At 48.9% G+C, this 15,491-nt stretch overlaps 1 protein-coding gene across 1 annotated transcript in view; it reads right to left on the minus strand.

The window, feature by feature from the left end:
- Positions 1–244: 244 nt before the first annotated feature.
- The window catches only part of GALNS (galactosamine (N-acetyl)-6-sulfatase), a 39,602-nt gene continuing 24,355 nt past the window's right edge, over positions 245–15,491 (minus strand). The window contains exons 12-14 of the mRNA XM_066194761.1: positions 13,149–13,270; positions 4,075–4,192; positions 245–784 (exon numbers count right to left, since the gene is read on the minus strand). Coding sequence (XP_066050858.1) covers positions 698–784; positions 4,075–4,192; positions 13,149–13,270 — 327 coding nt within the window. The 3' untranslated portion in view covers positions 245–697. The remainder of the gene's footprint in view (positions 785–4,074; positions 4,193–13,148; positions 13,271–15,491) is intronic.

Consider the following 15,491-nt stretch of genomic DNA (forward strand, 5'->3'; position numbering starts at 1 on the left):
GTCCCTCCCCAGCTCTCCTGGAGCTCCTTCATGCACTGGCAGGGGCTGTAACCCCAGTCCAACACTTACCTGAACACAATCCTCACCTTTCCTTAAACCATAACCTACGGAATGTTGGCAGCTACACATGGAAGGAGTTCAGGGCATTCTCCCTGGATCCAAACCCTTCAGCTGTGAACAGGAGGGATCCCTTGTTTGCACCCAGAACTCACAAATTTCGGGAGAAAGGAAAAACAAGCTGATGTCCAGAGTTCACAATGGAAATCAAATGTTAAAACAACAAGTTACAGGCAAACAAAACATGGGCAGTTTGGGCAGGGCTCTCTGGCAGCTCCGAGTTTCCTGACCTGTCCCATGGCTCCTGTTGGGGCACCCCAGTGAGCAAGGATGGGTGGAAGGAGCAGGAGTGATCCCCCTGGCATTTTGGAGCTGATGGCAGAGTTGTGGCTGTCCAGAGAGCTTTTACAGCTCAACCAATCCTCACTGGAGTTACCATTTAGGGAAAGAACTGGGAGAAGAGAAGAGTAGAGGCTAAACCCTGAGCACGAGGAATATAAACACTGGCCCTTTTGGAAAAGCAAGTGATGATATCATGCACACATCACACCCTTCCTGTGTAAACAGGAGTGCCAACAGGAGCAAGCATTGGAAAGTGGATGTCCAGCTGCCTCTGGGTAGCTCTGCAGGGATGCAGCCATCAGTGAGGCCAAGAGCATTTCTTAGGATCAGACTCTGGTGCTTTCAGGCACTTCCCAAGCTTCTCACAGCCTGGAGGGGACCAATTCTGTTAAAAACAAGCAGAAACAGACAAAAAGATGATTCACACCAAATATCTGCTAAGCTCTCAGCCCAACCAGCTCTTTATGATCCTCACAAAGACACTTTTATGTGCTGCTTGAAAAATGAAACTCCTCTTGCAGCCCAAGCCTCTGGGCTCATAAACTTCCCCACTCCAAACACTGCACAAATAAAAGCTCTGGGAAAGGCCACAAATCCTGTGCAGCAGATGATTCCCTCTTCTGGGACACACCAGTCCTCCTGGCCTCTCCCAGTTTGCTGGGATGCTGGTGACCCCCCCTCTCTTTCCTGTAGCACAGGAGGCTTTGGTGACACCCCCAGTTTTCCTGGGATTCCAGGGGGGTTCCCATTCTCAGCACTGCAATATCCAGGCACTTTCCTGAAGAAGCAAAAGGCAGCAGAAGGCCAAGGGTGTGAGAGAGATAAGAATGCTGGTATTTTAATGAGAGTTTTGATGGATGAATCCATGGGCAGATGGAGCAGGAAGCATTCCTGAGACACCTCTTCCACGGCACACCAAAACTATTTGTTTTCCTTGTTTCCACGTTTCTTGAGCTACCTGAATGTGTAGAACAGAAAAACGACACCAGCAAGGAGATCCATTGGCAGCCTCAGCTTCCAGAGGGATTAATGGAGGAAGGAATTTGGGTAAATGAACATTTTTAATTTAATTGATGTTTTGCCATTTAAAATTTGGGATTGTGGTCATGGGAAGGGCAGATAACAATTCCCATTCTGCCTCCAGGAATCTTTAGTGCTCATTGTCTGTCCTTCCCTCTCTGAGCTCTGTCCATCCATGGGACATTCCTGCTGTCCCCTATTAAAGGCCAGTTCGACACTGGCCTCTTGCCTTTTCGTTTTGCTGATCTTCACCCTTCAAGTATTTATGTTTTCTTGGAATTCCAATTCCTACGGAAAAGAAACGCTCAACCCCAGGGGAAAAAAAAATACCAAAAAACGGCTGGAGCAGGTTTTTTTTCCACGGAGCTGACAACAGATGGCAGTGAGACACCAGCTATTCCTGCAGAGGAGCAGACACAGAGGGAGCTGTGCTGGAGGCACCTCTGCACAGAGGGCTCTGCAGGCTTTCAGAACAATTAATGCTGTTTTCTAAATCTGTTCCTCTGGTTTAAAATGTGCAGCCCCGGCTGGAAAATTCAGAGCACTCTGCAGAATGACTCGAGAGCCAAAGGAACGCGTGAAATGAAATGTTTGTTCTTTTGGAAAAGCAGAACAATAAATGGTCTGTGCTGCACTCCAGCAGTCCCAGTCCCGTTGCTGGTGTGTGCTGGGAGCCCTGGGGACACCACGTGTGCTGTGAGCCAGGCCAGCCCTGGGCTGCAGGAACAGCCTCTCCCACATTTCCACAGCAGGGAAACCCAGCGGAGCCGGCTCTGGGGGAGCTCCCTGGACGCTGCTGCTGGGATCCAGCACAGATGGGCTGCAAACACCTCCCCTGCTCCATCAATCCTGGGCTACAGGAGCTGCAGAATGATCCATCTGCTGTCCTGGAATCCTGGAATGGGTGGGTGGGAAGGGACCTTAAAGCTCATCCAGTCCCACCCTCTGCCATGGGCAGGGACACCTTCCACTGTCCCAGGTTTCTCCAAACCCCATCCAGCCTGGCCTTGGACACTGCCAGGGATCCAGGGGCAGCCACAGCTTCTCTGGGCACCCTGTGCCAGGGCCTCACCCCCTCGCAGGGAACAATTCCTTCCCAATATCCCATCTCTCCCTGTCCTCTGGCAATGGGAAGCCATTCCCTGTGTCCTGTCCCTCTGTGGCCTTGGACACTTCCTTGAACACTTCCACACACTTTGTTTATGTGTAAGTAAAGACAATTCTTCTCCTCTCTCCCAAATACATCAAACACCCTTATCAAATAAACAGGTGACAGGAGATAGCGTCAGCAATTTATCTTTATGTCCCAGCATCCCCCAAAAACAGATTTAGCCTCCAATCCACCCCAGCAATAAAATCACTCCCTACAGATTTGCTTATCTTCATTTCTGGTCTCCAAAGGCAGCAATCTGGTGTCTGATATTTTGGTGAAGTGACCATGGAGTTATCCTGTGAGGAGTGTACACAGACTGGAAAACTCGCCGTGTTTCCTGCTGGGATTGAAACGTTTCTCCTGGGATTAGGATCCCCCCAGCACTCTTTCTGCCTCTGATGGCCTTCAATTTGGGAAGCAGTTTTGGAAGAAATGCCTTTGCAGTGCAGGGCTCTGGCAGCAGCCAGGCCCTGGGGACAGTGCCTGAATCCAAAAGGTCCCAGAGGAGCAGAGAACAGTGCTCATTAAGGAAAAAATTGAATAAGGAAAGAAAACAACACAGAAACAATGGGCCCTCAAATCTTTTTCCTATTTAACATCCAAAAATCAAGAGATGGGACAAAGCTAAGGGAGATCTTTGCCTTGTTCCTGAGGGGACACAGCTCCACGTTTTGCTCTTTGCTGGTGACAGACCAGAGGCAGCAGGTTCTGACTGATTCAGGAGATTATTTCTGCATCAGGAAGGTTTTGCCTGTTACTATTTTGCAACAGCCTGTTACAAGATTTTGACTGTAAAAAGATTTTGCCTGTTACTATTTTGTCTGTCAGCCCACAGACACATTCTCTCAGACTACACAACCTCCTGTCAAGTGACAACCTCCCCCAGATTATCCAGTTCCTTTCCCAGGTTCTCAGCAAACCAAGCAGTGTTTGACAGGGAAGCCAAACTGTAACCTTCCAACAGGAGACTTGAAAGAGAAAACAGAACTGAAAATGTTCAGTTTCAATAAAGACTTTGGAAAATTCGGGGCGGGGGGGGGGGGGAATTGGAGGAGACAGAGCAAGACTGAAGATACATCACTGAAAAGGAGGCACTGTCCCATAGAAGACTCAAAACAAAGAGGGTAGGGTCTGATGGGATATTGGGAAAAAATTCCTCCCTGTGAGAAGCTGTGGCTGCCCCTGGATCCCTGGAAGTGTCCAAGGCCAGGCTGGACAGGGCTTGGAGCAGCCTGGGATGGTGGAAGGTGTCCCTGTCATGGAGGGATGGGACTGGATGAACTGTAAGATCCCTTCCACCCATACCATTGCAGGATTCCATGATTCCTGGATTTTGAGAATTGCAGAAGGGGATTAGAAAGGAGAAGAAGGATCTGCCCTGTCTCTAAGCAAGGAAGCCACCAACAGGTGACCGTGCATCTCTTCTCCTTCCTCCCAACACTGACGTTTTAGGAAACCTTCACAAAATGTATTTGAATCCCGGGATTCCCCAGTGCACTCACCATGACAGCCTGGTCACACACGTTCAGCTGGGGCTGGCCTGGCACCAGGGTGTCCTTGTGCTGCTGGACCAGCCCTGAGATGCGCTCCACGGCCTGCTGGTATTCCTCACTGGCAAAACTGCAACGGGAAAAGCACAGGGGTTACTGCTGGCCCTTCACCATGGTGTCCACATCACCAGGCTGGGCCACAAGACTTTCTGTGAGCCACAAGGAGATGTGGAAGCATCCTGCCAGCTGCCCACGGGTCTGTCAGGAATGAAATCCAGGCTGGCAGGGTGTGGGTGCTTGGCTTAGGGACACCAGGATGGCAGTGCCTTGTCCCCCCCAGAAATCACCTGGCTCCAGACCAGCTCAGCTTTCCAAACTGCTGGTCCAGGGGCCCCAGATGCTTCCTCCTCGTGCAGATCTGCTAGGAGCTCACGTGGATTCCCAAGGGAATTGTTTTAGCAAATAAAAGGGCGTTTCTGGGTTGTCCTCGAGCTGTCCCTTGAATTATTATCAGGGGAGACTTCCCAGACAGCTTAGGACAGAAATTTCCCAAGGCAACCCTTCCAGCATGTCCCACCTGGGGTCAGCAGCTCTCTACACTCATCCCCCACCCTTCCAAGAGCTCTCCTGGAACACCTGCCCCAGGCGGAGGCGTTTGTTGTAAGGAAAGCCAAGGGAATGTCAATATTTTGTTTTACAAGAGTGTTCTCAGGAAGGGTTTCAAACACAACCCCGGGCCAGTTAAACTCCACAACCACCAAGGAAATGAACTAAAATTATGCAAACAGAGAGGAGAAGAATAGAAGGGCCTTGTCCAAGATGAGAATACCTCCCCCATTCCACAACATGCTGAGGAGGTTCTGCCCCGTCCACATTCTTCCAATACAGCTTGAATACTCCAAGCTGGGACCCATCTGCCGTGCCCCAAACGTGGTTATAAATGCCAGATCCTGACCCGGCCCATTCCTCCAGCAGGTATTTGCTGGAGTGGCTCGGGGTGCACTTCACTAATATCTCAAGTATTTCTAAAAAAGCAGGATTCCTAACAATGATCTCTCTTTGTCCATCACTTTAAGAACCACTTAAAAAAAAAAAAAAAAAAACACACCGAAAAACCCACCAAAAACTCCACAGAGAGCGGCAAATTCCTTCTGAAGATAAAAGAAACAATGCAGCTGGGTCCTGACCTCGGGCTCCCTCTGCTCCCAGGCCAAGCTGGCCACCAGCCCCACACTCCAGCTAATTTCCTTCTTTGCAAAACAATCACATTTCGAAGGCCAGTGATGTGCCAAGCGTTTCCAGTAAACCCTATAAATATCCCAGCTCGGCAGGCAGCCAGGGAGAGGCTGATTGTGAGGCTGGGCTGAGCTGTGCTGATACAGAGCCGGAAGGGAATGTGGGATGAGGAGCTGGAGCTGCTGCTCTCACACCCAGCTGCCTGGATCCTGGTGGAGAGAGCTGAAGGACCACCATGAAATCCTGAGAAGCTCCCGAATTTCATAGAATCCGAGAATCCCGGAATGGTTTGGGTGGGAAGGGATTTGAAGCTCATCGCATCCCACCCCCTGCCATGGGCAGGGACACCTTCCACTCTCCCAGGTTGCTCCAAGCCCCATCCAAGCTGGCCTTGGACACTTCCAGGGATCCTGGAGCAGCCACAGCTTCTCTGGGCACCTGTGCCAGGGCCTCACTCCCTCACAGGGAGGAATTCCTTCCCAATATCCCCTCTAACCCTGCTCCATGGAGGTTGGTTTTCTTTTCTTGACCCCATGGATATCCCCATTCCCTGAGGGTTGCTCTTCCTGCCTTGGCTCCATGGCTCAGTTTCTCCTCAAACATTCCTGTTCAGCTCCACAACAAGCCCCAAAATCCCACATCCATGGATTTGTGAAGTATTTACTGAGTGCACAGGAGTTAAAACTGCCTCCAGCCCTAAGCAAGTGTTTTTTGAGACAAAATCTGCAAGAGTGCCTGGAATTTGCATGTAAAATGGGGATAATTACCTCATGGTAATCAGTCTGAGCAGTTAAGGGAGCAGGGAACCGCTCCTACCTGGAGTCCCATCCTTTCCTGGAAGGCATATGCAGGCCTGGGCTGCAAGGCCAGGTTTGCTGCATTCCCTGCTCCAAAAAGAGGTGGAATTCTCTGTACAGGTGTCTGAGCACCATTGTCTGTGAGGATACAGCCCCGGCTGCCTCGGGGGCGAGCTGCATTTCGTATTCCAGTTCAGCAATCCCGGGAAGGAGAGCTGGGAATAGCACTGCAAGAATGAGAGGGTGAGCAGGTGGTGTTGTGAGGAGTTTGCTAAAAGAGATCCCCCAGCGTCCTTGAAATTATTCCACGCTCAGAACGAGGGAGCAGAGTGGACAAAGTCCAGGGTCATTACACTAATTGACACTTTACCTCCGGGAAGTCCCTGGAGATGCAATCAGGGCTGGATTGGAGCTCGGGGTCCCAGGCACAGGTGTGGGCTGTGCTTCCTTCATTTACTGTAATTGTGCCTTGGCAATCTGCTCCCGTCCTCCCCCCACAGCTCCTGGAACCTGCTCGGCTGCTTAACCCCGCCGTGGCCTCGCAGCAAATCCAGCTCTGCAGGGAGCAGGGCTCGTCTCACACACAGCTACAGCTCTGCTTTCATCCTGTGCTCCTTGGGCTTTCACCTGCGGGGATCAATCTCTGCCATCGTGAAATGCACCCTCAAATAGATCAGCACCCAAAGAAATCCAGGAGCGTTTTCAGCAGCATTTTGGGATTTTTTTTCAGTTTTACACTTCATCCTGCTGATTCACAGTGCAGTGTCTGTCCAGGGAGTGATGGGGCCATGGAGAGGACTGGAACAAAATGGGAATGATATATTTATTATAAAAAAATCCCATCATGGGATTCACAGAAACCTGACAAAGGGCTCTAGACCAGGTTGGGCAGGGCTTGGAGAAGTCTGGTTTAGTGAAAGGTGATGAGCTTTAAACAGGATGACCTTTAAAGGCTCCTTCCAATCCAAACCATTCCAGGATTCCATGATTCTAGGAACAGCAGCTCTCAGATTGATATGAAATTATGGGAAGAGCATAAAATGTGGCTAATGATACTTTACTTCCTTCTCTCCTGGAATTATTCCAATTAAAACCATCATTTTTAATTGTGAAATACACCCAGATTCTGATAATTTGATTTTATCTGTTATCAGTGCTTTGAGGCTTCACAGCACCGTGGTAGTATCCAAGTCTTGATCTTGTCTTATTACTCAGTCTTCCTCAGTTCCTCTCTTCTATTATCAAGTTTATTTGCAATTTAAGCTCTGCACAATGCAGGAGGCAGAGACAGGTTTGGGGCTCTGCTGCTGGAATTACTGGAGAGACTCAGAGGAGCCAAAAGAAAAAAAAAAAAAAAAAAAAAAAGAGGAATCAAAGGGTGAAGGTGGCACTTACCCCAAGTCACCTCTGGTCCAGCAGCATTTTGGGGCCCAGATGCATCCCTGGAGGCATGTAGGACATGTGCCCACTGAGCCATGGGAAACCTTGGAATTCCAGAATCATTCAGGTTGGAAAAAGGATCAGAGATCCTCTCCAGGATCAGAGAGTCCAAGCCGTGATGATCAGCACACCCCTTGCATGCAGCAAGGAGATGTGATGGTGCTGATCCTCCACCTGCTCACCTATTCTCAGGGAAGTTTTCCCTCCCCAGCTCCCAGAATCCTGCCTTTCTGCTGGATTTCACTGCCAGGAAGCCCAGCACTGAAATGGCAAAGGGGATAAAGGTAGAGTGAGAAGTAAAGCCTTCGTCTGGGTGTGTACAGGTGACAGGAAATCACAGCTATCCACTGATCCCTCCTGCTTGCTGCTCCTGGGCTATTCCTGAGGTTTCATTTTCAGTGCTGTTCCTGAAGTTTCATTTTCAGTGGTATTTCTGAATCACAACTTATGTACTGCGTTCTTCAGGCCACTTCCTTGTGGCTGCAGCACTGCCTGGTCCTGTCTCTGAAGAAGATGATGATGATGACATCCATTTCAAACTGCATTTTGCATTTTTTTGGCAGCTGGTTTGTGCAGCTTTTTCTCCCGATATTCCTTTTCATGCAGCATCACTCCATCCAGAACACCTGAGGGCTGGGGGCTGATGAAGCACAAGCTCCAGGCTGGTCCCAGAGACTGCGAAAGGGCAGCCACAAACCCAGATGTGTTTGTGTCCAGTCCCAGTCCCCAGGCTGATGATTCTCCTCCACAGGTGGATTTTATTTCCTCCTCTGAGGTGGCTCTGTACCAGTCCCAGCTGGCTCACCTGCTTCTTCCCACCTTGCTACACCCAGCCCTGGTGTGGTTGGTGCTCCATGGTTTTTATTGCCACCTCTGAGGCTCCTTTGCCACAATTTCCACACTTTTAGAGTCACCTCTCCTGTGGCAGCTGCTAATTCACCCCTGCAATGCAGCTGGTACCATTTCCCTCTTTTCCAAGATGAGGAGTCAGCATCTCCCCGGGGCACAATCCTTGCTCTTTGCTATTATTCACATTCTCCCCCCTGTTTTGCACCTTCTCTCTCTTCCCCACAGCCAGGTTTGTGCCCTGAGCACTAAGGTGAGACTGGCAACTTTTCTATTAGATCCTTTCCCCTTTAGCTTCCCTTCAGGAGCTCCTTCCTTTTTTTTTTTTTTTTTTTTTCTGGCTCCATAACCACTGCAATTACCTCTCTGATGATTTCCTGAATTTTCCATCTGCTCGAAATAGGCACTTGTGAGCTCTCTTCTTAATTAATGTGTTCTAAAATCATTATGTTCATCAACCAAGCCTTATCACTTCCATTTTCTTCCATAATAGTAAAATCCATTGCCCTAAGTAAAACACAGGAATTTGGATGTTCATAATTCAATAAACTCATTGCTCAGAGCAGAAGTTGCTACAAACCTGGAGTAACAACAAGGTGTGAGCGGGTCGTACTTACCCTGTCCTCACTTGTCATAAAGCTTTGCACCTCTGGCTCAAACTGGCAGCATTTCAGAGATTTCTCTTATAAATTCTTTGGCTTCAAAACACTTTTTTCTGCTTCAAGCTGCATTAGGTATTTTACTAACTGTATTTTTAGCTGTGCCAGCTTTGCTTTTTAGATATATAAATATATGTAAAATCATTGTTTGTGTTCTTCTTGACTGGCAATGCAGTATTTTAGTAAATGTCTGTATAAACAATAATCTGACTCAGATAATAAAACTGACAACTGCTTGTGAAGATGGTACCAACAGATAATTTTACTGGATTTGTCACACTGGAGAAACAAGTTCCCTCTGTGGTACTTAGCACACACACCACAACCCAAAGATAACAGAATCTGGCCAAGGAAAAAAACCTATCAGATCTTTTAGTTCTGCATTTGGATAAATTTGGTAACAAAGGCAGTTATTGCATCCAGGGAGGAAACAAAGCCCTGCTCAGACTCAGGGAAATGCTTCTGCTTTCTGTGCTGCCCAACACACGTTCTTAGCTATAGTTTAAAGTTGAGAGCTATAAAAAAATAGAGCTTTTTCTGTCCCCCAGCCTGCACTGATCTAGGTGACAAAAAGGCACAAAGGGTTCACTTCTCACCACCAACGATGACGTGACTCCTACACAAGGGTCTAAAGGGGCTCCAGGAGAGCTGGAGAGGGACTTTGGACAAGGGATGGGGGGACAGGACACAGGGAATGGCTTCCCACTGCCAGAGGGCAGGGATGGATGGGAGACTGGGAAGGAATTCCTCCCTCTGAGGGTGGGGAGCCCCTGGCACAGGGTGCCCAGAGAAGCTGTGGCTGCCCCTGGATCCCTGGAAGTGTCCAAGGTCAGGTTGGAGGGGACTTGGAGCACCCTGGGACAGTGGAAATGTCCCTGCCCATGGCAGGGATGGGACTGGATGGGCTTTAAGGTCCCTTCCAGCACAACCCATTGCAGGATTTCAGGATATTTCAAGGCAAAGGAACAAACAGAACTGTGTCCCTTGGCAGAAGATGGGGGTCAGGGGGATCCAGCCACATCCAGAGGGGCGGCAGCAGGAAGAGAAGTCCCAGCTGTGCTGGGAGGGGCTGTTCCCACAGCAGCAGAGGGCAGGGATGCAGCACAAGAAGGGAACACATGGGCAGGGTGCTCAGCACTGCCAGACGTGTGCCCAGCACAGGACAGGACCTGCCTGGAGCTGCCTGAGCAGTTTTTCACTGCATGGGAAAGTGCTCCTGTGGCAGCTCCTTTTGATGGGATTGTTTGCAGGCAGGCTCCAGGAAATGCAGTGGACAGGGTGAGGAAGAGGAAGGACTTGTCCTGCCTCACTAAGAACCCCAGGGAGCTGAATATATTACCTGCTGCCTCTGGGTCTTGCAGGACTTGCAACTCCAGGGATCCCTTTAGCAGTCACTTCAACAAAGACTGAAAAGCTTTGATTTTTGGAAAAATCCAACATCATGGAATGGTTTGGGTGGGAAGAGACCCTAAAACTCATCTTGTTCCAACCCCCATGAGATGACCCAAATAGTGGTGGGCTTGGCAGGGCCAGGTTAATGGCACTTGATGGTCCCTAAGGGCCCAATCTTAAATATTGCCTGAATATATAAAATTTCAGCCATGAAGAACTGTCTCTGTGTGTCCTGCACACGACCTGCAAGTCAGGGGTGTTGCTGGCAGGTGACTGAGCTGCTGATTCCTGGGATTCCCCGGCTCTGAGATCCCAAATACAGAAGCAGCAAATCCCTCTGGAGGTGCCATGTGATGCCAGGCCCTCCTGAGCAGCAGTGACACCCACTGCTGGTGGCTTTACATGTGACTCCACTCCAAACTCATGTAAATCAAGAGAGATTATTAAAATCATTTCAAGGGAGAAGAAAAAGCTGCACTAAATATGGAATAAATGTAATAAAAAGTGAGCAAAAGCAGGCAGGGAGAACAGAGCCAGCATGTAGGGACAGACAGATGCAGGCTGGGAGCAGGATGCTGGATTCCCTTTGGAGAAACATTAGTGTCGGGACTCCCAGCAGGCTCCCTGCCAAGGGGGATAATTAAGCTAAATAAAAATACACACCAGGAACAGCTCCACAAATGAGGATAATTTAATTACCCCATTTGATAGAGGAGACCCACTTCCCATGAGTTTTCCATTGTGACCAGAGAGGAGACAATGGCAGCAGAATGTGCTGGAGAAAGGAAGAGTGGTTTGCTAAAAAGAGGGTTTCTATTAGGGGCTGCATAATAAACACCAGCACAGCTCTCCCATAATCGGGTCATAATCTCGCCATAAAATTCAATCAGAGCAACAGCTTGTGAATATCCAAAAAATCAATGCAACCAGATGAGAAATGAGTGCAGTTGGAACCCTGGAATTTATTTCAATGCTCACTCCACGGTGCTGGGAAGGAACAGTGGAATCACAGGGAAGCAGGTGCTGCAAACACCTCTGAGGGAAGAGCTCCTCTGCCTCAAAGCCAGAGGAAACACAAACAGAATCCCAAAATCGCAGAGTATTTAGGGTTGAGGGTACTAGAGATCATCCAGTGCAATCCCCTGGAAAGGCAGGGTCACCTGGAGCAGGTGACAAAGGTGACACACACAGTAAGCAAGCTATACTTCAGTTACTGCTACCCATTTTTTTGATTTTTGGGAAAAGAGATTCTTTCTATAAACTTATTTCCTAAAACAGAACCACAGAATCCTGGAATGGTTTGGGTTGGAAGTGACCATAAAGCACATCCAGTCCCACCCCTGCCACGGGGAGACCTTCCACTCTCCCAGGCTGCTCCAAGCTCCAGAGTCCAGCCTGACCTTGGACACTTCCAGGGATCCAGGGGCAGCCACAGCTGCTCTGGGCACCCTGTGCCAGGACCTCCCCACCCTCCCAGGGAGGAATTTCTCCCCAGTATCCCATCCATCCCTGCCCTCTGGCAGCGGGAAGCCATTCCCTGTGTCCTGGCACTCCAGGCCCTTGGGAAATTAAGCAGTTGTTAAAGTGCCCAGGCCTCACCTGGAACCCCAGCCCGGTTTAGTTTCACTGAGCTGTACTTACAGCCCTGGAGCTGCAGCTGTGCTTTGTTCATTACTGCTGGAATGCAGTGGGAGCAGAGCTCCCAAAGAGCTTTACCCTCTGCTGATGCACCTCTAAAGTGCTCTGTTAAGCCAGAGAGGATGGAAATATTTTCCCTCCCCTCCTCTCTCCAGTGAAAACACTCAGTGGGCAGCACAGGCTCAGCTCCTCTGCAAGGAATGGGGCGAGTGTGTCCACTCAATTATTCAAACCAGTTGAGTAATTGCAGCCCTGTCAGCTCAGGAAACATCTCTGCCTCCCCAGGCTGCTGCACAAACCCGGTTCTGGGCAGGCAGGCCCAGCAGCACTTGTTCCATCCTGATTTATTTCCACACTCTCCCTGTCAGAGCCACTGGTGAGGTGTCCCTGGATTTGCTGCAGGGAGGGAAGGAGGGAGGTGGGGACACCTTGGGAGGGTTTTTGGAGGTGGCAGGGTTCTTTGTGGGCTCTGCTGGCTGCTGACAGCATCAATTCTGGCGGGAATCTCTCAGGGCATGGTGTGTGCCAGAGATAAATATTACAATAGCAGGCTTAGAGGAAAATGGATTCAGACAGCCAGGAGAGCCTGAGGAAGGAGCAGGATTGGGCACTAAGTCCTCTTGCTAAAGACCCTCTGGAGAAGCTGCCTTCGCTGGGGTAGGAGACTGGAAGGTTACCAGTCTGCCCTCCAGAGATTCCAGCACCACACAGCACTGGTTGTTTCTTCCCTGGCCCCAAAACTCCCAGCTCCAGGGCACAACTCCCCAGCAGCTCTGTTTGAATGTGCTGCACTCAGCCCTGTCCTGCCCAAAAAAACTGGTGTTTTCCTCCTCTCCAAGGGGCTGCAGGACACAGAACAGGAACAACCAGGCTGACAAGTCCATGTGCACACCCATCTCACCTGGCCACCTGAAAACAAGGCTTGGTCCTTTCCTTCTCCTGAGAAAAAACCAGCAGGAAAGCCATCATTTCCCAGCATGGCTTTCTGGGACACTTTTAAAGCAGATTTCAAGAACCAGCTACCAAAGCAAATAAATTTTGAACACTGACACTGCTGAGTTCTCATGAAGTGGCTCACCTCAAGGGGTACTTCTCACCGGGGTCCCTGCCCAGGTGGAAGAGCAGGGGCAGGTGGGTGTGCTCCTCCTGGGTGTGTGTTGTCACTCCAGCCACGTTCTGGCCAGGACAGAAATCGATGCCCTGCAGGAAAAAAGGAGAGAGGTCATCAAAGGTGAGGCAGCAAAACTCGAGTTGATGCCACTTTCTCCAGCGAAACACCAACAAACCTCAGGATTATTTTAAACCAAGAGTCCACTTCAATCTCCAAAACACATTCTGAGCTGGTGGGGTAAAATAAGGTGACCAAGTGGTGTTGCACTGACATAAGAGCAGAAGCAAGACCGTGCGTTCTTGTCTTATAAAAATATAATCCCAATAAAATATTCATCAAAATGAAATGGCAGAACAAAAGACAAAGAGGTGGAAGCATTGAATCATAACAGTTCTGCACGTGGAAAAGATTTTTTGGCTGGTTTTTAAGGTTTAGGATCACTTGGCACTTCTGATCAAAACCAAAACCCCAGGAGAGACATCCAGACACCCCGAGAGGCAGCAGGTGACCTGAGAACTCCCCTGCCAGCACCTGAAGGATCAGTTTCTCAGAGAAATGAAGCAAATCTGGTAAATTTTATAAAAACTGGTGTGTTTTCAATTTGATTCATGGCAAGCTTGTATTGAGGGACTCACCTGGGCATGACAGTGGGGGTGGAAGTGCTGCAGGGAGTGGAGACATTCCCACATTGCTGTCTCTGACCATCTGTGGGGCACAGGGTGGGGTTCTCCCTGCAGCAGCGGTGGGTTTGAAGGGCACAGCTACTGGGAATGTCCTGGGGAAGCAGCTGGGAGCAGCAAGGGGTTAAGTGCTCCAGCTCTGGGCACCGGAGCTGCCAGCTCCATCAGCCCCCAGCCCTGCCAGCTCCCCTCCCTCCCTCCCCAGCCCTGATCTGCCAGTTGGGAGCTCCTTAATCCCTGGCCTGCAGCCTCCAGGGTCACCAGAGCCCATTTAAACCCTGGCAAGAGCCAAAAATGCAAAAAGCACTCATTTCCCTGGGCAGGCAATAAAGCAGGGCCCCCAGCCCAGCCCAGCAAGGCCAGGCCCCAACAGGACTTGTTAAAGCTGGGTTTTACAATTCCAGCTCCCACGCTGTTCCTCACAATCCCAAAGTGCCCCCAGACACGGACAGAGACATGGAGAGCAGGTAAATGGGAATGTTTCAATGGAAGTGGCAAAGCAGCTGTAGCATTTGCTTATAAAACAATCTGAAAAGGCTCTCTACAGATGTTGGTAGGATTTGATTGGCAAACAATTTTCTAAAAATATCCCGTGTTTTTAATGGACAGCTGGTCAGTGGAGCAGTTAATATTCTGCTTTTCAATAAAGCAAGAAGTTTAGAAGCCCATGAAATCCCATTTATCTGCACAGGGCTATAGATTCCTGAATCACTGACTGGAAAAATAAGGGAGTTGTTTGATAGGTTGGATTGGCCCTACCAATAATGGACTTTAAATGGATACAAAACTGATTGACCTTCCCACCCTGTGATGCCACAGGCCTCTGAAACACACAGGGAAAAGAGATTTTTGTGGGTTTTGTTTTGTTGTTTTTTTTTTTTTCCCACAAAAGGACCAGTTAATGAAAAGGTATCAAAGCCTCCATAACATCCAAATTATAATTTGGATGCAAATCAAACAAGCAATTTAATTAAGAGCCTGCTAATTGGTACAATGCTCCTCGGCTGCAAATGCTTCAGTGTGAAAGATTTTCGTCTCTTGGGTGTTTGTTTAGACATTGCTCTGTTTCTATTTTATCTTGTGTTTCCTAGGAAATCCTTGTAGCCCAGACTCCAGAACACAATCCCAAAGATTGCCAGGAAAGAAAGTGCTGGGACAATTTGCCTGATGCCACAAGCCCAAAGCTACCTGTCACTCTAATTTAAGCACTCAGCACCCACTTCAAAAGCAGCCTAGTGGAGAAAAGTCAAATAAATAAATAGGTAAGTAAATAAAACCCCAAGAATAGCATTTTAGGACATTTCTAAGGCATTCCAGCTTTATCCCTGCAAATAAAATGGAATACTGCTATTTTTATGTACTGTGGGAGTTAATATTCAACCTGCAGAGAGAGCTTCAAAGATTTTTTATCTATTCATCAACAAATGAGAAAAAATATACATCTATAAAATTCAATATTATTTATTTTTTTATAGGTAGGTTTGGTGGTGTTTGGAGCTGGAAAAGAGCTGCCTAAGCCTGTCCTACCCACCAGGATAACGCCACCCAAATCCACTCTCCCGTTATCCCTGAAAGCTGTTTATTGTCAGACTGGCCATAACAATATGCAGGGATCAATCATTTAAGCACA

The sequence above is a fragment of the Chamaea fasciata genome, unplaced genomic scaffold, assembly GCF_029207755.1.
Source record: "Chamaea fasciata isolate MVZ Bird 193981 ecotype frontalis unplaced genomic scaffold, bChaFas1.0.hap1 SCAF_12, whole genome shotgun sequence".
Classification (NCBI taxonomy): Eukaryota; Metazoa; Chordata; class Aves; order Passeriformes; family Sylviidae; genus Chamaea; species Chamaea fasciata.